This window comes from Cyprinodon tularosa, unplaced genomic scaffold, assembly GCF_016077235.1.
Source record: "Cyprinodon tularosa strain WSP-4 unplaced genomic scaffold, ASM1607723v1 ctg185, whole genome shotgun sequence".
NCBI classification, from domain to species: domain Eukaryota; kingdom Metazoa; phylum Chordata; class Actinopteri; order Cyprinodontiformes; family Cyprinodontidae; genus Cyprinodon; species Cyprinodon tularosa.
The window spans coordinates 871,476-894,283 of NW_024038643.1; the positions used below are offsets into that span (position 1 = coordinate 871,476).

A 22,808-nucleotide genomic window follows, 5' to 3' on the forward strand; every position below is an offset into this window, starting at 1 on the left:
TTAGCTTAATAATCAGCAGCCTTTGTTACACATTTTTACTCTCTCTGGGTGTACAAACTTTTCAAATAACACACTTCTACATCCCATCACTGGCGTTCTATTCAATAAGTCATCTTGTTCAAATTGAAAGTGATGTGCGCCGTCAGTTCATGCCCTATAGAACAAAAGCACATTTTCAGATCTGATGCCGCCATTATAAACGATGACAACAGTAAATTACAATTACTTCTTTGCTGAGGTTGGAGGGCACTCATTGTCATGGATACACTAATAACCATGTGGTCTGGGAAGAACTGTGATCACAGTTGAAGACAAATCTATTTTAACTGTCATCGGTCTGCTGCTTTGTTGATCCTCTCACCCCAATCTGGTGGCTGCAGACTTTAAGGCACCAGGCTACCACCTCCTTCTACCTCATCCTTCTCCTCTGGGTGCTGTTGTGTGAGGTCTGCACTGATGAGCTATCTTTACTAGGTGTGATAAGTCAAATGCATGCTTTGTGCATGGAAGTGGGCAAAAAGCAAAAAAAGAGACTGTTTCAGACAATGTTCATCATGGCCCACACCCTGATAAATAAGCAGCCTTATGGAAAAGTCATATGTGAAACCAGGAAGCAGAAGATAATAGCATTATTCTGAAATTATTGCAAAAAGGAGGAAAAATAGTCCCAACAATGTCTCTGCAGTGTTTATTTGTTTTGGAACAATGACTTATTTTATTAGATTCTCGCATTGATATAGTGACTCATGAGATAACGTTTGGAGCAGAGAGTGGATTAGAACAGATTTAAATCAGATTTGTATGATCTATAGACCTCAAAACTAAACTGAACAAAAAAATCGGAAGATACACTATATTGCCAAAAGTATTTGCTCACCTGCCTTGACTCACATATGAGCTTAAGTGACATCCCGTTCCTAATCCATAGGGTTCAATATGACGTCGGTCCACCCTTTGCAGCTAGAACAGCTTCAACTCTTCTGGGAAGGCTGTCCACAAGGTTTAGGAGTGTGTTTATGGGAATTTTTGACCATTCTTCCAGAAGCGCATTTGTGAGGTCGCACACTGATGTTGGACGAGAAGGCCTGGCTCTCAGTCTCCGCTCTAATTCATCCCAAAGGTGTTCTATCGGGTTGAGGTCAGGACTCTGTGCAGGCCAGTCAAGTTCATCCACACCAGACTCTGTCATCCATGTCTTTATGGACCTTGCTTTGTGCACTGGTGCACAGTCATGTTGGAAGAGGAAGGGGCCAGCTCCAAACTGTTCCCACAAAGTTGGGAGCATGGAATTGTCCAAAATGTCTTGGTATGCTGAAGCATTCAGAGTTCCTTTCACTGGAACTAAGGGGCCAAGCCCAGCTCCTGAAAAACAACCCCACACCATAATCCCCCCTCCACCAAACTTTACACTTGGCACAATGCAGTCAGACAAGTACCGTTCTCCTGGCAACCGCCAAACCCAGACCCGTCCATCAGATTGCCAGATGGAGAAGCGCGATTCGTCACTCCAGAGAACGCGTCTCCACTGCTCTAGAGTCCAGTGGCGGCGTGCTTTACACCACCGCATCCGACGCTTTGCATTGCACTTGGTGATGTATGGCTTGGATGCAGCTGCTCGACCATGGAAACCCATTCCATGAAGCTCTCTGCGCACTGTTCTTGAGCTAATCTGAAGGCCACATGAAGTTTGGAGGTCTGTAGTGATTGACTCTGCAGAAAGTTGGCGACCTCTTCGCACTATGCGCGTCAGCATCCGCTGACCCCGCTCCGTCAGTTTACGTGGCCTACCACTTCGTGGCTGAGTTGCTGTCGTTCCCAAACACTTCCATTTTCTTATAATACAGCTGACAGTTGACTGTGGAATATTTAGGAGCGAGGAAATTTCACGACTGGATTTGTTGCACAGGTGGCATCCTATCACAGTTCCACGCTGGAATTCACTGAGCTCCTGAGAGCGACCCATTCTTTCACAAATGTTTGTAAAAACAGTCTGCATGCCTAGGTGCTTGAATTTATACACCTGTGGCCATGGAAGTGATTGGAACACCTGATTCCAATAATTTGGATGGGTGAGCAAATACTTTTGGCAATATAGTGTATGTTACACTCTTTTTCCTCTGTTTTCTCACTCCTAGATTTCACTTACAATTTATTGTACCATCTTTGGCATCTTCTAAACATAAGATACAATATTTACCGTGTAAATCCAAAGTAGGATGAAGAGAAAACAAACTACATTTTTCTTCATCATAAAAAACAGACACAAAAAAGTGATGTGGAACAAGAATGTTTGCTTTTCTCTGACTATCTGGGTTGTTTGCAGTTACTGCTGAGAATCTGATAAAACAACAGGAAATAATAATTCTTTTTATTTTGTTTTTCTAGTAGGTAACAGGGCCAAAAAAACAAAACAAAATAAAGCTTTTGTAAGTCATCATAGATTGTTTTGAATAATTACAAATAGCACAGACAAGTATATCAAAAGCCACATCTGGAAAACTTTTTTTTTTTTTTTAAACATAAAAGATAATAATAATCTAAATGAAATACATCTGGACTCATTTCAATAAATAAAACTTAAATTCAAATATTTTGCCTTTTGAATGAAATTACTAGACAAATAACTTTCTTTAAATAATCTTTCAAAAGCATTGACAACCTTGTTAAAATTGTTGGCTTTCTGAACAAATATCTTTATAAGGAAAATATAAATGGCAGAATATTTTTTTTAATTTCATTTCCACCCTACATCTTTGGCCTTGTTCATCCCTCTGTTGCATTAATATAGTATTATGATCCTTTTTACAGCAATGGACAGACAATGTTAAAAATAGAAGTGCTGCATCTCCTTAACTCTATAAATCTATTTATATATGGACACTTTGCTGACCATTGCAGATGGAAGCTGCAAATACAAACACACAGAATCCCAGCAACTAGAAATTAAATCATGGTGTTTATTCTTTAAATAAATGTATTGCCCGTACATTTTAGGATTAATTTGAGGTTCTTTTATTTCATGGTGTTGGCCATGCTCTTCCTCAGACACCAAATGGAAGCTTCGGGGGGATTGTGTCTTCTTTGCTGCTGCTCCTAAAATGTGGAACATTATAACAATATTGGTCTTTGGGCATCAGACGAGCAGCTTCCCTGTTGGCTTTTAAATAACTTCTCAAAACCCATCTCTTCTCCTCGGCTTTTGCCACCATCTGAGATGTTGGTTTTTTTTGTTTTATATATCATTATGTATTTTGACTTTTGTTTTATTGCCTGTAATCTGTACAGCATATTGGTACTATTCTACTACTATGCTACTTTCCTACTATAGTCTTTGAAAAAAAATGCAAACTGAAACAGAGCATGTAATGATATTTGTATTTGACTATTCTTTCTCCTTTCATCTGCGCTTCCTGTATATTTCCTTAAAGGCTTACTTTTCTCCCTCTATTTTTGTCACTTTCTGTTTATTGTGTTCCCTGTTCTTTCCTTGCGTGTCCATCCTTCTTTGTTTACCTCTTATTCCTTCATTGTCTTACTGTCCTTTCTTCTGCCATTCTTTCCTATGATGGTCCCTCTACTGAACGAGTGTATATGGGTGTCGTATTGTTTTCTATCCCTCTCCTCTATGGTGTCCTACCTTCTTTTCTTTCTCTGCTTCTATTTTAACTATTTAATTGTGTCCTACATCCCCTCTTGTTTTTCGTAATTCCTCCGTTTTTTATGTTTTTCCTCTGTTTTTACTGGATTTGTTGCCATCCAACCATCCATCCATAAAGCCTGTCGACCATGGAACTATATTAGCCATTCATTTTTGGAGAACTTAGAGGTATTTTTTTAAAAACAGTGTTTTGAGAACATTTTAAACAAAGGATAAGAAGTGGAAGGATTAAGAGAGTGGAGGAAAAACCAAAGAGCCCATGTGCAAACTGCAAAAATTATTTAGAAATAAGACACCACTCCTTAGATTAAGTTAATTTAGCCTTAATTTGAGTAGGTAAATAAGATGATTTGCCAAAGAAATTAGTCCTTTTACTCTTAAAATAGGATAATTGGATAATATGCACTTGAAATAAGAAAATGCAACCATTTTTTCTTATTTTAAATGTAAATCCTCTTGTTCCATTGGCAAAAGGACTCACTTACCTCCTCAATTCGAGACAAAATGTACTAATTTTAAGAAAAAAAATTACTTATTTAGATTTACATTTTTTTCCCAGTCATTTACTGCTCTCATTTCAGTAAGAACGTCACGCTTATAGCCAGTCTCTGTAAAACTGACACTTTGTGTTCTACGGCTCTGCATTCAAAGGCTTGAACAAGTGTTTCTGTAAGGCAGAAATCTCCCTTTGCAGCATCCTCCAGTCTGGCTGGGGATTTGAGCCACAACCCAACACTGGCAGGTTACATGAAAGAAAAAAAACAACAACAAAAAAAACAGGTTTGCAGACTGTCCTGTGTCAGAAGCAGTAGAATGAGCAGAGCCGCTATTCATGAAGCCTTTCTTACAAGCCAGACTGGTGCTGTTCACTTGATTTGGTTCTGAATCGGTGCACACATGCAGGCATGAACAGAATTTTATTTGGCAGACCACATGACATGTCGGAAACAGAAACTTAGCACCCCCTGCTGTCAGGTAAAAAAAAAGCTCTCTCTGTGTGTCATCCTTCAAGCAGTACTGCAGATGTTTACTGCTGGTAAAGAAAAGGTTCATCCAAATGAAGGTCCAAAATATTTCTGATCTCTGCATCAGTTTGTAAGTTTATCACTCAGTTAAAAGCAGAAGAGTCAAGGAGACTCTAATGGGACGTCTGCCAAAGCAACATTAACACTACTGCTGTTATTTTCACATTGATACATTATATTTTATGTGTGAATATGTATCCATAAAAAAAAAAATAAAATAAATATGGAAAAGACTATAGACAATGAAATCCAATTTAGTATGCTGGACCAATAAATTTGCATTTCTTTCTTTCTTTTTTTTTAATTACCCTACAGTTTACAAATTTTAAGACTACTCATGCTGGCAGACAGTTATAACTTAAATGTAAAAATTATACAATCTGAAGCTATTCTCAGTCATTTTGAGTTGCTTAAAAAGCATTTTGTCCCCATAATCAAAAAGTAAGAGGCTTTTACAATATTTGTTATCAGTTTATTTTATTCATTAACTTTAGTGTTAAAGGGGTGTGAAAACTTTGCAGAGACTGTTTTTAAATAGCAAATTATTTGGTATTTAACTGAAAATGACTCAAGATATTATATGATTGTCGTGTAAAAGCATTTAGTAATATTCAGTTTAGTTTGCTCATTAATTTCTGGCTAAAGATGTTATTTTAAATGGAGAATGCAAAGACAAACATGAATGATATATATAAAAAAAGTATAAACGGACTCAGTGGTGTTTGCCTAAGGCCACTTATGCAAAGAAATCAGATGTGTTGCTCTTAAAAAACTGGTTGGACCATCTCATATCTACACACAGAGCAATAGGAAATTCAAAATAACCTACAAAGTGACCAATACACCTGGACACAATCATCCTGCTCATATGCATGGAGGAAGATGAAAACTCAAATATCCCTGAGAACAATTATTAAGAGTTATGTACATCGCTTCTCCATGGGTGCCAATAAACATTTTATAATTTATTTTTCTTATTGAATACATAGCCAAAGGACCAAATCTGACTTTTTTCAAACCAGATAATCTACAGTTTTTTTTTTCAGTTTTTTCTCTATTTTTTTATGTTAATGTTCATTTTAACTATGCGATTCTCAAACATCCATCACATGGCCTTTTACACTTAAAATCTGAGATGCTACATTTCATTAAAACAAAATCTCAAATGACCTACTGCAGAAATGTACGGAAAAGGATTAGGGCCACTTAAAAAATAAAAAAAGTAAACTGACTTTTACATTTTATTCACTTTAATATGGGAAAAAAGTCAGAATTCTGAATTTAATCTCATAATTCTGACTTTTTTCCCAATATTAAACTGAAATAAAATTTAAAAATTTGTTAACTTTTTTGGTTTTGTTTTTCAGTGGCCCTAATCCTCTTCCCTAAGAAGATGTTCTTTAGTTGTTGTTTTTTTTTTCTTTAAGAGTTTCAAACTAAAAGGGTTAAAGACATCCGGGATAAAGTTTTCCCCTTCAAAATAAAAGCTAAGCGCTCGAAAAAAAAATCACCAATAAATAATGAGCGAGCGTGACACGTTTAATCCCTGAGAAAGAAAACAACGCTTTTAATAACATCCCAATGTTAGGTTAAATTTATATAGAGCAATTCGCGACATCTTTTTATAAGCTGCATTTATAGCGAAAGGTACAAACCGGAAGTAGATATAGGTGCTTTATCTGGTTAGTTTGACTGTTGGTTCCTGGGTTACACTGTAGTTAAGCGGAAGGTAAACATGCCGGCTTTTATAAAGGTTGGACCGTCGTTGTAAGCCGTAGATGTTTAAATTAAACCGGTACCAGTCCGTCCAGTTGACATTGACGCACAGTTACCTGATTGTGTCACCATGTGGGTCTTCGGTTATGGGTCCCTGATCTGGAAAGTGGACTTCCCATATGAGGAGAAGAGAGTCGGTTACATAAAGGGCTTCAGCCGCCGGTTCTGGCAGGGCAGCACCGACCACCGCGGAGTCCCGGGAAAGGTGGGTGATTTCGGCTACTTCAGTCATAGTTCATGAGAAAAGGGAAAAGGCCACGATGAAGTTAGAGATTATCCCGCCAACCATCTTCAGTTCTAACTAAATATCCAAAATACTTCATAAATAATTCGAAACTAAACCTTAATGAAGCGTTTATTCATTCAACACATTAACAACTGAGATTCGTATGAAATTCTGATAATAATTTTCTAGTTCTTAGTTTTTATCGTGGTTTCATCATTTTCTGAAGCACATTTCCATGAAAGACCCCATATGGTTTTGGTTTTATACCTTATTCTGTGAACTTTCATGTTTTGTGACCCATGCATCACAAAACCTATAATTAAACCCAAAGTTTAGTAATCTATGATGAAATACATGTAAGATCCATAGGGTTGCAATATATGACAGGTCACAGATTATGATGCAACAGCTGTTGGTGAACTCATTATGGAGACACCCGTCATCGATGGAAACAAAAAGATTAAAGCAGTGTGCATGTTGGTAAAAGTTTAAAGCATTTTAGGCACTTAAACAGGACCAAAAATGATACATGCAACAGGATTCTTACAAGCTAATAATTTTTTTTGTGTGTTTTCTTATATGCTTAGTTATGTGCTCTATGACGATCAGGTCATTTTCTTCTGCTGAAGAGAAAAAAAGAAGCCCTGCCAAACTCAGCTGGAAGGCAGATAAAAGACCTTCTCCACCCTTCAGGTCTAATGAGATGGGTCTCTGGATATTAGACTGTTTATGGGCATCAATAGGGTCAGAAAAATGACAGCTCATATCACAGGAATGTTGTCTGCATTTTACATAACCTGCTGACTTGTCCTTACCTAACCCAGTCTAATACCGGCTCACCATGACTTGCGTCTTTTGACACACCTGCAGGGTGACTGTGGATGTCTAGGGGACCCTTCATAGCTGTTTTTTTTAAGCTTATGGATTCATTCTCTTTTTTCAAATTTGCACTACAAGCAGATGCAGCATAAAATGTGAACAAAATATGTTATTTAATCATATAAACAGTACTCTTATTTTTTTGGGGGGGTGGTTGTGTGCATTCCCCTACAACATTTTTTCCTTCCACTCATCTCCCCATTAAAGTAGTTTGATGCAATACTGTTGATCCTCTGAGGCTTTCCTCATAGTGTAGGTCATCACATATTTGTATCTCAATTAAGGCTGATATAATCAGATTAATAGATTATTGAAATAATCCTCAACTAATTTAGTAATCGATTAATTGTTAACTAGAGTATAGAGACTCTAAGACATGTATTTAGCTGACAGAGCAACCCACTTAGAGCGGTAATTATACCAAGATTGTATTAAATAAATAACAAATTTGCAGTTAACATAAAAAAAAAAAAAAATGTTTTTCATCTACCAGTATGCTCTATCCTGCACTCCTGAAGTGGCTTAATTTTGCAAAAAGTATTCTTTAAGGAACCTTTGGCTATTCGATTAATCAGAAAAATAAACAGATGAATTGATTTGCAAAAAAATCATTAGTTACAGCCCTAATCTTAATACACAAGCTTTTTAAGAAAAAAAGTTTTTTTTTTAAATAACCTGTCAGCCAAAATCATCAAAACAAACTGAAACCTGAGTTGAAATTGCTATACTATTTGTAATAATAAATCTATAATATATTAGGTTTCGCCTTTTAAATGATATTACTTAAAATGATAAAAATATTATTATTATTATTATATATTATTATAATATTTATTTTATACATTGAGTTGTATCTGTAGTTAATGGTTGGATAAAAACTGATGATTCTTTTTGTTTTCTTTGCAGCCTGGTCGTGTTGTTACTTTGGTTAAAGATCCTGAGGTGAGTGAAAAGCAGCTCTTAAAAGTGTTAAACAGCTTCTCAATATGTCAGGTTTTTATGAGAAACCTCTTCTGCAGGGGTGCGTTTGGGGCGTCGCCTACAAGCTTCCGACAGGCCAAGAGCAGGAGGTAAAAAGCTACCTCGACTACCGCGAAAAAGGCGGCTACCAGGTCATCACGGTGACCTTCTACCCCCGTCCTCAGTCCAACCACTCGCCGAGCCCGACGTTGCTGTACATCGGCAACGAGGACAACCCAAACTACCTCGGCCCTGCTCCCTTGGAGGAAATAGCCAGTCAGATCCTGAAATCCACTGGTCCGAGTGGTAAAAACACAGAGTACCTGTTCCAGCTGGCTGAAGCAGTGAGGTCTACCATGCCTGAGGATCCAGACAGGCATCTGTTTTCTCTTGAAGCAATAGTGAGAGAACGGCTACAAAAGAACAACAAACAATGAAAATAGTTTGTCAAGATTAGATAAAGCATTTTATTTATTAAGAAAACCAGATTCGTCAATGTTAAAAATACTCATAGAAATTGAAATGATTCTGGTCTTTAAAAGAAATGTTAAACTCATGATTGCACCTTAGGTAGAAGAACCGATGCTTAATTTTAATCTATTTCTAAAAACACATTGCTCAGGTAAACAATGTGTTCAAATGGATGTTTAAAATGCTTTACCCACACATGACCTTCAATATGTTTTTTAATAAAAGCAAAGAAAACAAAGAATGTTTTTTACTTTGTTTCGCAGATTATAATGATTTAATCACTTTTTATTTCAAATATCAACAATTTAGGGCAAAAAAACAATTCGTGGCAAACCCAATCCCTACAGAAGGGTATTCCTAGGAGGTCCTGTGTGCGTCACTGAAAGCTCTAATCAACACTGCAGCACATAATGATAGTGAAAAGGGTTCATATTTACAAAGTAAACTTCAACTTGTGAAGATCGCTATGTTAACATGCTAATGTTAGTGCTCAGCTCTCAGCGCTGCTGTGACAAATAACAGGCTTTCAGAAGATGATGGCTAGGGTGGTCTTTCATACCCAGACGGACCACTGTTAGCCCTGTTTTTTCATTCTCTCAATCACACTCTTAACGCATATTTTTCCATTAAAAATGGTGCATTCCACTTGGTATTTTATCCATAATCGATTCTGTTTTTCCTTTAGTTACAAATATATTTTCCTACATTCAAACTAAGTCTGTGGCAGATTTGCTGTGACGAAACATCACCGTGTGCTGTATCAAAGCAAGAAGAAAAGGAAGGAAAAGATCAAATGGAAAATGGAAAAATGTTTTGCCTGACTTTTCCTTAAAAATAAAAAAAGAATATTCTTTATAAAACATAAAAAAAAATAAAAAATACTCCAGATAGCAAAGGATGCAATTCGGATCCTGATTAGAACTGCACAGTGTATCAAATCTCAATCATTGCAGTGTCAGTATTTGCAAAAGGGGAAATGTGTTTGGATATTTGTGCATTCTTACCCTGTATGCCGTCCATTTAGTGGACCAGCTGGACTTACAGCATTGTATGTGCAGCTTTAGGGTCTGAGATGCTAAAGCTCACAGACCACAATGGTAAAATTATGATGGAAAAGACTAAATTCATGCTGCAGTGAGGAAAATAAGTATTTTAACGTCCTGCTATGTTTGCAAGTTCACCTAGAAATAATGGAGGGGTATGAAATTGTCATAGGTGCATGTCTGCTGTGATTGCATGAGGTAGACAGGTGTTTTTATACAGCTAACGAACTCAAACAGGTGCATCTAATTTAGGATAATAAATGGAGGTGGACATTTTGAAGGCAGACTAACAGGTCTTTGAGGGTCAAAATTTTAGCTGATAGACAGGTTTTCAAATACTTATTTGAAGCTGTATCATACAAATAAACAGTTAAAAATAATCACATTGTAATTTCTGGATTTTTTATTTATTTATATGTCTCTCACAGCGCAAATGCACCTACTACAACAATTTCAGACCCTCCATGATTGAAGTGGGATAACCTGCAGAATAGCAGGGTGTTTAAATAATTATTTTCTTCACCGTATCTATGATTAACATTGTTGCAATATTCTATAGATATATTGCAATAGTTTTCATGATGATGTGCTGCTCCAATTTTTATTTACACATAGTTGAAATGTAGGTATATGTAGTTCAAAAAATAAAGTCCTCCAATAATTTTTGGTTTGATTTCCTGTGGTAAGTTGCAGCTAAACCAAACACTTTTCCCATTAGATTAAATGGTAGAGCTAATCTGTATTAATACTTTTCAATATATTTTTGTCAGGATAGAAATCTTGGCTTAATAAAAGATTAATATAGTTCTGCTTTACTTTAAACCTGTTTTATTGTGTGTTTTGGATCACTGACATGCAGGAACTCTGCTGTTTCCAGGTTTCAATAATCATCTAGCTATTTGAGGTAAAGATTGATGTAGTCCTCATATTAATTAATGCAATCCAGCTGTAGTACCGGAGGAAAAATCTCATTCCAGTGATGCCACCACCACTACAATTCAGTTTATTTATATAGTGCCAATTCACAACAAGTGTCATCTCAAGGCAATTTACTGTTCACTAGATCATACAGTCAAATTGATTCAAAGTTTTCTATCTAAGGAAAATCAGTTGATTGCATCGACTCACTGACTTGAAGGTAATCCCTCATACTAAGCATTTGTATAGCGACAGTGGAGAGGAAAAATTCCCCTTTAACAGGAAGAAAACTCCAGCAGAACCATCCTCAGTGTGAGCGGCCATCTGCCGAGGCCGACTGGGGTTCAAGGTGACAGAAGCAAAGATACCACCGGTCCTACCACACTTCTAATTGTGGTAGGACAGCCCAATTTTTGACTTGTCTAGCAATAAAATATTTATCCAGACCCTTTTGGCTCATCTGTGTGGGTGGCTATAATTTTCTATCCAGCATTAAGATTTCAATTCTGATGGGGAGAAAAGTGGAATTTGTTGTCTGAAGCATTCATTGATCCACTTTAATGAATTTACCAGCACCGCTGGCATTGTATTAGCCCTTCATGCAGATGCTTTCATCCTCATACTGGTCAGGTGTTACCTTATTAGCTTTCAAACATTGTCTCCTGCAAATATTCCTCTCTGTCTAATTTCATGTAGGCAAGGCAGGTCTATTTATATAGCACAATTCAGTAAAAAGACCATTTAAAGTGAGGTACATGATTTAAACTATAAAATAGAAGAAAAATAAAAGCAAGTACAGATAAAAGCATGATGAAAGCATCTGGTAAAACAAATAAAACAGTCGGACCCGAACCTTTAACTAATTGTACCTACCTGTAGTTAACAGTTTAACTCAAAGGCAGCTCTAAACAAAAGGGATTTTAACTTTGAGAAAAGAATGCAGGCTTTCAGCACTTTTAGAGTCTTCTGGATGTTGGTTCCAGATCAGTGGAGCATAGCAACTGAATGCTGCTTCTCCATGTTTGGTTCTAGTTCTGGGTGTGCAGAGAAGACTGGATCTAGAATCCCTGAGTGGTCTGGAAGGTTAATACACTGACAACAAATCTGTAAGGTAAACATAGGTGCCATTCAGTGAGTTATAGACAAACAGATTGGGATTTGGATTTTAAAGTATAGTCTCTGAGCAACAGGGAGCCTTTGGAATGACTTCATAACCATGCTGATGTGTTCTCCTTTCTTAGTTCTAGTGAGAACATGAGCAGCAGCGCTTTGGATCAGCTGCAGCTTTCTGATGGACTTTTTAGGTAAACGTATGAAGATACTGTTGCAATAATTAAGTCTAATAAAGATGCATAAATGAGTTTTTCTGCTTAAACATTTGTCTTTAATTCTGGAAATGTTCTTCCGGTCGTAAAAGGCTGACTCAATAGCTGCCTTTATGAGCCTCTGAAGGTTCAGGTCTAAGTACATCGTGATTTTGGCCATAATTAGTGGTTTCTAGCTGTAGTAGCTGAAGCTGTGAGCTAAATCTGGATCTCCTTTCCTTTAGTCCAAAGATTATTACCTAATAGAGATTATTACAACTACCTTCACAAAGACCAGTAACACTGGGTAAACTTCACTTCCTTATGAATCATTTACCTATTTTTCCTTAAACTTGAGAGATAGTTTAGTTTCAATGGATAAACGAAGCAGAAATCTATCTCTACCTCCTTATTTCTGACTCTGAGTTTGAGTATCACTTTGTACACCCTATTTGTTTTCAAATAGTAGTTTCTTTATGTATGCTGTATCATCATTCCAAGCTCATAATAAAATGGTTCAAGTAAAAATTCAAAGCGTAAAAAATCTGTGGTCATGATGAGAATAAAACTTCAAATGAGAACGGATTTATAGTGCATTTATCATGTATTCACACTCACCTCTCCTCTCTATCTTCACCTACCAGCGCTCCAGCATCAGCCATCAGCCTCTTCTCCTCCTGCCACCGTATCTCAGACACATCAAACTTGAACAGCAATGCGTCAGAAAGAAATCAATACTCGGAACAAGCGACTGACAGCTCTATTTGCGATCCCCTTTTCCTCTTTAGACAAGCACAGAGATGTTTAAGCACTTATCTAGGTTTATTGGCTGCAGTGGCTTCTGAACAAAGTTACAATTTTCATCTTTTGGCACAAAACTAAAAGCTATTCATGCAGAAGGAAGATGAGCATTTGTGTTAGAGCACTTTCCAAACTGTGATGTAAAGCTTGTGATTCTTATTATACAACTGTGTGTTTAGTATTAAAACAGCCACTATCACAATATAATGTGTTATTTACAATACAGAGATCACTTTCTGCTTTTTATTTTATGATTTTTACTGATGTAAAGTAGGTCTATTAGTTGCATTATATCAGCATCCACACATATAGCTATATATATATATATATATATATATATATATATATATATATATATATATATATATATATATATATATATCTATATATATATATATATATATATCTTCAATGTGCGGCACATGAGGAAAACCTTATTACACAGCAATATGAAGGAGCCCTGCCCTGTTTGACCCTTAAACAGTTATTAAGGTGCTCAAGTTAAATTGAGAGGACACCATGTTTAGTTTAAGAAAAAAATATAAAGGTTTTTTTTTTCCAAGAGAGGACAGATGAGACAAGAGATTGATTAATTTTACACTAGATTATTACAGAGAGATTTTTTTAGCTTAACAAAATGCTTTTACGGAGCCTGCTTTGCTGCATCTGAACTTGGCCAGATTTACCAACATTTGATCTATCATTAAAACTGCCTCGTATCGGCAGATGCTGAGGAAAATGTGAGACCATCTGTAAGGTAATTAAAGCCACAGCAGAGTGGATTTTCATTGACATGACAACGATCCAAAACAAAATGGTAAATGCATCCGAGGCATGATCTCATGAAAAGCCTTAGTGAATTTTTTTCTGTTAACTTGTATATTTTTTTATCCAGTTTTATTTTCTTTTTTAAGTGCTGTTAAACAAATAATTTAAAGTTAAGGCTTCACTTCATATGGTGTACCGGTTTTTTCTCATTACTGTAAAATTCAGAGACCTTTTACAAGATGACTGACAGTAAAGTGACATGGTGGAATAAAGACGAGTACGATCTGGAGACTTGGTGTAGATCAGACCAGCGAGAGACTGAATACACATCTTTATCTTTACTGTGGCCTCCTTAGGGGCTGCTGTGGCGCTCAGCAAGCAAAACAACCCCCACTGAGCAACATGGTAACGGAAAATCATTCTGTACCCAGCTGCTTTCCGGCTAAGAGCCAGCAGCAGCATATGAGGGTCCAGACAGAGACCTGCCCCTTTAACGATGAGTCTTTATCATCACTGACTGCACAGCCGGAAGCTCCCAGCAGTGCTCAAAGGTGGCATTATTTGTGGTAGCTGACAGTCAGTAAGGAAGGCAGATGAATGTCTAGGCGTAATAACAGGGCGACACCAACAGGTTGGTGAGCACCAGAAGCTGGTCGTCTGTGAAGCACTGCCGATGCTCCTGCCAGTTGTCGTGGTGAGTGCGCCTGAACTCTGAAAGGGTCTTCTTCACAGTCATCTATAAAGCAAAAGGGTTAAACATGAACACATGTAATCTGTGGGAACTGAAATAAGTTTACCTGAACCTAATGAGATCTGTGATTGCGCATCCATTTTTTGGGAACTTCACACATGCTTTTTTTTTTTTTTCTTTCTACAGATTCCCCTCAATAATTTAGAAAAGCATCCGAAAATATGTGAGTTTATGAGCCTCAAATTAACATTTACAAAATAATTATACACAGAAAAAAGGGATCTTCCATTGGGAATAAAGGACAAGTATTTTTTAAATGCTGTAATCCCACGTCCAAAATTAAAAAGAGAAAAGCTGTGTAAAATGTAATTTAAAAGAGGAAAGACTTAATTTATAAATTGTAAAAACAAAAACTAAAATTGCAAATGTAAAAAGTACTGACAGATTTGAAAAGTTTTTCAAAACATATTTGACAGAAATAAAGTTAATAATAATATTAAAATATACTTAAACTTCTGCTCTTCAAAAGTGTATAAATACACTGTTTTTATTTTACTGGCATAGTTGATCAATCTAACATCATTAAGCATAATTTGAATGCAGTTTTAGAGCTATCAGCATTTCTGTAGGCTATTGGTGATCAATCTCTAAGTAATATCAGCCATACAAACACTATCAGTTAAAAAATAAGAGAAGATTTCTATTCTTTCGGCGTTCTTATGGTACTGTTGTAACTGTTGTTTTCCTTTCAACGATTTCTTGTCTTGAATCAGCAGTGAAGCAGCTTTGTGGCACAAAATCCCTAAGATGAACCTAAAATTTTTACCTCACTAAGCCACTAATCCTGCTTTTTATACTACAGGCCCTCTGTTCAACAGCTGAGCAAATTTTATCTCCAAGAACCTTTTAGTGCAGACCTGCTGCTCCTGCAGTGAATGCAGGAGGAAGCCTGAAATAAACCTGAAATAAACAAGACCTTTCTTGAAAAATGTCAGCATATGTTGCTTCAGAGCCAGTATAAATCATGCACTATTAATGATGTTTGTACAGAGCTGCAAGCTGGATGGTTTCTTTTCCCTCTCTAGCTTGGAAGACAAAACGCTAGTGGCTTCTATTTGTAATTTCAACTTGTTTCAATCCCCAGTACCCTGAAAATGAAATCCACATCTCTTGAACATTTGTTGTTTGTTTCACAACCACAACCGTAACAAAAAAAGGATGACCTAATTTTTAATTCAGATCTCTTTTAATCTTATATTGCATTTAAAATCACCTAATCAGTTAAACTCATCTGTGTTCACATTAATCTCAGCTGTTCTATAAAGGCCTTAGAGGTATGTTGAATAACATTACTGAGCAACCTGCTACCAAGGACAAAGAAAACACCAAACATGTCAGGACGGACATTGTACAGAACTTTGAAGTTAAATTAGGCCAAAAGAGAAAGACAAGCTGGCCAAAATTGATGGGAGCTAAATTCAGGGTCAGTACTGGAGGATAACCAGTTAAAAGCTGGAAAAGAATAGAAACTAAGGTGTAAATATCACATGTCCCTTTGACAAGGATATTATTAAAGAATGATCGGCAATAATTCACAGAGAGTGAAATATTTATAGGGAGAGGATTCTACAAGTCAGTTTACAGGATATCAGAGTTGTTTGTTTTTGGTTTGCTTAATATGAATGACGTAGATTTTCTTTTACACTACATGAAGAACTACTGAAATTGTTTTCAGGTCACAGAATTAGATTGACTAATTCTGCAGAACAACAAAGGAATTACTTTAGGGTTAGAATGAGGATTTATTCTATGATAACAACCTACTGAGCAGAAGGAGGCAGAATCTGAAGCCATTTTATGGGACTGATAACCGCCAGTATAATAACAGCCATTTATTGGGATGAGTTTTCCCCGTAATGTTCTTGTGGCCACAACAGACTATGGCAGGCCATTTAGATAGTTATTAGTTTGACTAATTATGTATTTAACATATCTGTAACAAACTTTTGTTTCCTTGTCCAACTGAACATTTCAAACAATATTACATTCTTCACATCTCGAATAAACATTCTGGAAGTTTAGGAATTAATTTTAGATCTCCATCTTCCTATTGTTACTGGTCAGCATTTGTATTATTTTGATTGTGAAGAAATGTATTTTAGATATCATGAAAACATATTCAGTCAAGCTGATGAATGTCAAAATGGCCCCTTACAATGTGTTAACGTTTCTACATATATAGATCTTAATTCTTACTGATAAAAGTTTGTTTTTTGCATTCTGAAATTCATTTTCAGATGCACAAATGTAATTTAGAAAATCCGCTATTACATTTTCGTCTAGGAATGTGATTTTTACCTGGAAGACTCCTATTTTAGTGATCTACAAATGGAGGAGAGTGCTTTCTAAAGGAAACACTTATTTGCTTACAATCAATATTATATGTCAACACAAGGTTTGGGCAGAGTGGGTAGGTCTGTGGATGCTTGGATAGGAGTTTTATTTAGTTAGGCTGAGGGCAAAAACTCTTTAGATTATAGCGATCACAGATATCTGATCTACTGCAGAAAATTGAGTGTCGTCATGCTAAAATTAAACATGACTACAAGTAAGTGCTCTACAGTACATACTTTTGTGAAGCACCATGGGCGCACAAAATGTTTTGGGTATATACAAATATAAAGTCTTAGATATGAACTGAAGACACAAATCCAGTTTAATTAACCTAAATGGATATGCTTGACAATCAGTATGGGACATTTCAGTTCCTTTCCATAATTGTGATAAAACCCTGAATAAAATGGAATGTTGACAGCATCTTTTTTTTCATGCTTTCTTCCTTGTTATGAGGTTTGAAAAACATGGGCTGCACGGTTGTAAAGTGGGTTGCCTTGCAGCAAGAAGGTTCCAGGTTGGATTCTCGACCCGTGGTCTTTGTGCATGGAGTTTGCATGTTCTCCACATGCATGCATGGGTTCTCTCAGGCTACACTAGCTTCTTCCCACAGTCAACAGTACATGACTGTCAGGTTAATTGGCTTTTCTGCAATCTCTTTTTATGTGTTTGTGTTGCCCTGCAACAGATTGGTGACCTGTCCAGGGTGTACCCCGCCTCTGTCCCATAGACTGCCACAGATAAGCACTTGCCCCACTGCAACCCTGATAGAAGAAGTGGGAGAAGATGGATGAATGGAGGGTTTGAAAAACAAGCATATTTCCACACTTTTAAAAGCCTCTAGTTATTATTGTTAAGAAAATCTTATTTATCAAAATCACAAACTCTCCTACTAGTGGAGTTAACGAAACAGAAAAAAAAAATTAACAATAAGAACAAATTTAATGTTTTAATTGGAAAGAAAAAGCAGATTTGGAGCAATCTAAAAAAATTCAAAACGGAATCCAGCAGCAGTGGTCGTTTTTTGGCAGCAATCATCCAACTTGTTTACACTGATTAAAAACGAATGAGGCAGCAATCACTTATTTATGTTAGAGTGCCAGATATAACTTCAAAAAACTGCAGGGTAGCAATTATTTAGAGTAAAACAAGTTCTGAGTGAAAAGTCATCTAATTCAACAAAATCATAAAACATGAAATTAAGTAGTGGATCAGTGAAACTCAAACAGGTCCTCATCATTTAAACATAGCACATGTTTGTTTTACACTATTGCCCTCAGAGCAGTTAAGAAAAACCCAAACTCGCATATTTGTAAATCAATTCTAGTAAACTAGTGTATGTATTTTAATGAATCATTTTCTAGTTTGTTGCATTACAAGATGCATTTGAAATCAATAGGTTTGTAGGGTTTGTTTTTTTTGCAAATAAATGAAACCCTCTGTTTTTATCCAACCCATCCCCTTTATAATTGAAGTAATTATGAGGTATGATGATGTTGAGGGAAAAACAAAAAAACCTTAAACAGTAGTAGAGTGTGAATGGGGCAGTCAGAGTCTCTGACAGTAGTCTTTAGTCCTGCTATAAACAAAGACGAGTTATTTCTTAGCAAAAGCTCCTGAGAGAAAGAATTAACTCTAAACCTGAAAAAGTGGAGTGTAACATTATGTGAAACTAAATGTGCTGATTTTTTCAGTTCAGTTTCTCTATGGGTACCCCAGACAAGTATTTCCAACTCTACACTTCAATAAAGAGTGACTGTTTTTATTCATGATGCACATAGCTTATGCATTAAGTCCAATAAGGAGTGCTAACAGCTTCTGTTAAGCCTACAGAGAAAGCTCTATAATTCAAGTCATCCATGATTATTTTGTAGCTGTAATCACACTTTTAAATCCAAATGTTATTCTTGCAATATAGTGAATTTAAAGCTTTGAACAAATTAAAATATGTATTTTACGCTGTCTTATTTCATATAAATATAAAAAAAATACAATCTGAAAAGTGTGGGGCGCATACGAATACATCCATCCATCATCTACTGTATATCCACTTATTCATTGAGGACAACAGCAGTAGTGTTGAATGTCTTCAATCTTCAAGCAGTCAGGAGACCATCAGAAGGAGACATTCTGGTAGAGCAGGAGTCTTCAATCCAGTCCTAACAGTCTGGTGTTCTACACCTTTAGGATATGCTTCCACACACCTGAATCAAATGGCTGAAGTTCCTTCTCAATATGTATTCAAGGTCTCCATAGTCTTACAAAAGACCTGATTGTTTGACTCAAGTGAATATATGTCTAAAAAATAAATTTCTGTTTCATCTGATATGGATAGGTGTTTGAGGCCTTCACAGAAAAGGTTCATTGTTCATCATTGTTTTCAAATTCCTATTTATCATTTATTTCTAATTGTGGAAATAGTATGGAGGTACCTATTACTATTTCATGGACGAAAATATCTCTTTATTTATAGCTTTTTTTTCCCCCTCAAGAATAACGCAGCCCCAACTCTTGCATGCAAACAGGGGTGGAGCTAGATGGGGGGCCAGGGGTGGCCATGGCCTCCTTTAGCCAATCATTTGCCACCCCTGTGGCCACCCCTACCATTTATTTCACTCTAATACAGATGGTGGCAACAGTAACACTCTCAATTGGAATATTCAAAACATTTAGATTTTTATACATTAACAATTCATTGACAACAAAAACACTGTGGTTAATTATGCACATCAATATACCAACATTAGAGATGGTAAGTACAGAATTCATGCTCTTTTCATAAATAGATTTTGTGTTTTATGTGGTAAAGAGAAAATGATGTGTCTCTGCAAGTCATCTAGGAGTCTTCAGTGAAATCATAGATAAATAACTATTTTAATAAAAATTCATTAAATAATCAATTTATTTAGATATTAGTACTTGTAAATATCAATCTTATGCAGAATTACGGATAAAAGTAGGTAAGTAATGACAATGGAAAAGATGTTCACTCAAAACTCAAACCTGAAAGAATTTTAAAAAGGACGGATGTTTGAAAGTATAGTTTGTCTTTATTTAGAAAATATGGATTTTCTATAGATTCTGGTGCCTATCTACTTTCGGCCACCCCTAAGTGTACATTGGTTATTGCCTGGCCACCAAAATTTGTGCCTACGCCTCTGGCTCGATCACAACATATGTGCTATTACTCTATCAGGCGGTTGGAGACCATGGTGACGTGATAAAAAAAAAAAAACACACCTAAAAACCCCACAGGAAATAATGGTGTGAAGAAAGAAAGGAGATCTAAAAATCCCATATTTTTGAGTGATTATACTTTCGCCTACACACACAGTTAAAGCTCTTTTTATAGAGAAATCATTAATGGTCCCAAAACTGAATACAGTATATTCATAACTGCTACCAGTTCTTTAAAATCATCCTTCAAGCACCACAAAGTTTGAGGAAAAAAACTAGAGTTAGAGTGGTGACGTCACACAGCAGAGTGAAAAGGGAAAGATTTCTAAAATCAAGAAAATATTTTTACATCACTCTCATGCCCCAAAACTTTGCTCTACAGTCATTATTGTACAGTCAGTTTGTAGACTGAAGAATTTGTTTTCACACATCTCTGTATTTACTGGAGGATTTATGGTTTTTCTTCAAATCAGAGTCCCCAAGAGTCACTGAATGTTTTATCAATTTTACATGTATTCTCACTGTGACTCCAGCAGAAATGCAGGAGTGACCAAATATTTTTACATCGTCCTAAATATTTCTGTTACTGAACTACAGATATGACCCAAACTCTACCACACTTGGTAATTAAACTCCGAAATTCTTTTTCACAACATACCCAATTTCAAAATAAAAGCCTCCCATTTCCAAAGCATCTATTGACCTAATAACAGGTAAAAAGACATTAAACAACTGAACTTGGATTTCACATCACTGGTGAGTCTGACCCTATCCATAACAGACAACCACTTTCAGAATAAGATTCCCACTACTCTACAAAATAAAACCCTCTCATTTCCACTGTAATAAATCCTCTATTAACCTCATAACTGGAGAAAAAGTATTGATTAAATATTGCAGATGGTTTCCACAACTCACCACAAACTATAGCAAACCAAGTAGCCTAAACCTTGCAAGGCGACATAAGTCGGCTATGCAGCCAAACCTACATGGCTGACGGCAGACCCCTTTAAAATTTCCTTTGGGAATTTTCTAGTCTGTATTATACTTATGGATCCTCTCAAGTCCAATATTCCTTGCTATGTTATTTTCAATTCAAAAATCCCATAAAATACATTTGAATTTCATGTTACATGTTAAGAAATAGGAATAACCTGTAGACATGACTCCTCTTTCTAATCACTCTCTTTTTTGGGGCTTTTGTGCAGGTATCCTCTGTAATAGAATGCCTAGTTGTTCTACATATAAATATACTCCCAGATGCTTTTATTTATTACTCGTTACATCCCCTACTTTTCAACAAGCACTAAATTATCCTCAGCAGCACACTGTCTGCTCTGCGGATTACATTGTGCGTCTGGTTCACGCTTGAAGAAAGGCCAAAGACATAATTTTCTCCTCAATTGGAGAATGAAATTGTATTTTTTTTTTTCTTACACTCATTCAAGCTTGTCGTTTGTGTATGGGTAAGTGTGTGTGTGTGCATACTTCTATAGGCTGCGGGTCATTGAGATGATCGCTTAGGTCCATCAGGATCTGCGGCATCCATTGTGGAACGTCATAGGGGCTTGACAGGATGCACGCACTGAGTCCAAGCACTCCGGCGTGGCGCCTCACCAAGTCTGCCTCACACACACGCACACACATACAGAGCGTTAAAAGAGGCTTTATATTTTTTAAGTCTCACTACTTCCCTGTAATAAGAGAAGGGTAGGTGTTACTGTAATTTCCGTGCTGTATAATGCATTTGTGTGCTCATTTTATCTGTGTACCTGTGGAAGCCAGCTCTCCTCTGGCCTTGGGGAGGGACGTCTTACTCAGCGTCTGAAGCTGGGTCTGCAGACTGGAGTCCAGGGGGAAGAATTGGCACTGCAGTAAACCACTAAGGGTGGTGCAGGCCATGTCCCTCACCTTTAGATAGATAGATAGCATTTATTGTCACTGAACAGAATTCAACGAAATTTCCATTGCAGCTCCCGTGCAAAAGGTCAAATATATACAGTACAGACAAGCAAACACACAACAATAATGGGACAAAAGAGAAAATTTGGAAGAGGAGCACAATGTATATGGCCAGACTATCTTTAGTCTGGCCATATACAAAAATGGCCAGAGTAAAGATCCCAACCAGTAGATTAAATGGGAAAATACAGCGATAGGGAAGGAAAAACTCAATAATTTCTCTGCATCCCTATGCATAAAATTGAAAATAACACTAAGCAAAAGTGGATAAAAATACCCCAGACACTGCTTCAAAGCATTCATCAGCTTTACTAAATACTACAAACTGCAATTTTAATTCAGATGCAGCTTGTGACTTAAAATACTTCATGCATTTATTTTTCTTAATGCTTATGTCGCAACTGGGGGATTTTATTTCTAGTATTTTTTTTTAAGTGGTATGACAGGAAATTTAGAGAGAGGGGGGGAAAGACCAGGAGTAAAGGTCTATGGGCCAGGACTACATAATCCCATGACAGAAGTACCCTTTACTCCTGCCACACCAATCCAAGCATATTTATGGGAAGTTATACAGAAGAAAAAAAAAAGCTTCAAATGCAATAGGTTTAAATCTTAAGATCTTAAGTTGATCAGATCCAGTGGGAATTTTCCCATGGTGTATAATTAACCATATCATCTGCTGAGGTAGTGGTGGTCCATTGTTTTTTAAGTCAACATTCTACATTGCTAAATATCAGGTAACACGAAGAGCTCGT

The 22,808-nt window shown here is 36.6% G+C and overlaps 2 protein-coding genes across 2 annotated transcripts in view; one reads left to right on the top strand and one right to left on the bottom strand.

Moving 5' to 3' along the window:
* Positions 1 to 6,361: 6,361 nt before the first annotated feature.
* Positions 6,362 to 9,233, top strand: chac2 (ChaC, cation transport regulator homolog 2 (E. coli)). Its single transcript, XM_038282508.1, has 3 exons — positions 6,362 to 6,664; positions 8,471 to 8,506; positions 8,584 to 9,233. The coding sequence occupies exons 1-3, from the start codon at positions 6,530 to 6,532 to the stop codon at positions 8,959 to 8,961; spliced, it is 549 nt and encodes a 182-aa protein (XP_038138436.1). The 5' UTR covers positions 6,362 to 6,529; the 3' UTR covers positions 8,962 to 9,233.
* Positions 9,234 to 14,430: 5,197 nt separating this feature from the next.
* psme4b (proteasome activator subunit 4b) overlaps positions 14,431 to 22,808 on the bottom strand; it is a 58,462-nt gene continuing 50,084 nt past the window's right edge. Inside the window, exons 45-47 of the mRNA XM_038282574.1 lie at positions 21,864 to 22,002; positions 21,580 to 21,713; positions 14,431 to 14,565 (exon numbers count right to left, since the gene is read on the bottom strand). Coding sequence (XP_038138502.1) covers positions 14,431 to 14,565; positions 21,580 to 21,713; positions 21,864 to 22,002 — 408 coding nt within the window. The remainder of the gene's footprint in view (positions 14,566 to 21,579; positions 21,714 to 21,863; positions 22,003 to 22,808) is intronic.

Excerpts from the sequence above, each read along its gene's own strand:
- chac2 (XM_038282508.1), top strand. The coding sequence starts at position 6,530 with ATGTGGGTCTTCGGTTATGGGTCCCTGATCTGGAAAGTGGACTTCCCA. Across the intron at positions 6,665-8,470 it reads ACCGCGGAGTCCCGGGAAAG|CCTGGTCGTGTTGTTACTTT; the intron begins GTGGGTGATTTC and ends TTTTCTTTGCAG. Across the intron at positions 8,507-8,583 it reads CTTTGGTTAAAGATCCTGAG|GGGTGCGTTTGGGGCGTCGC; the intron begins GTGAGTGAAAAG and ends CCTCTTCTGCAG.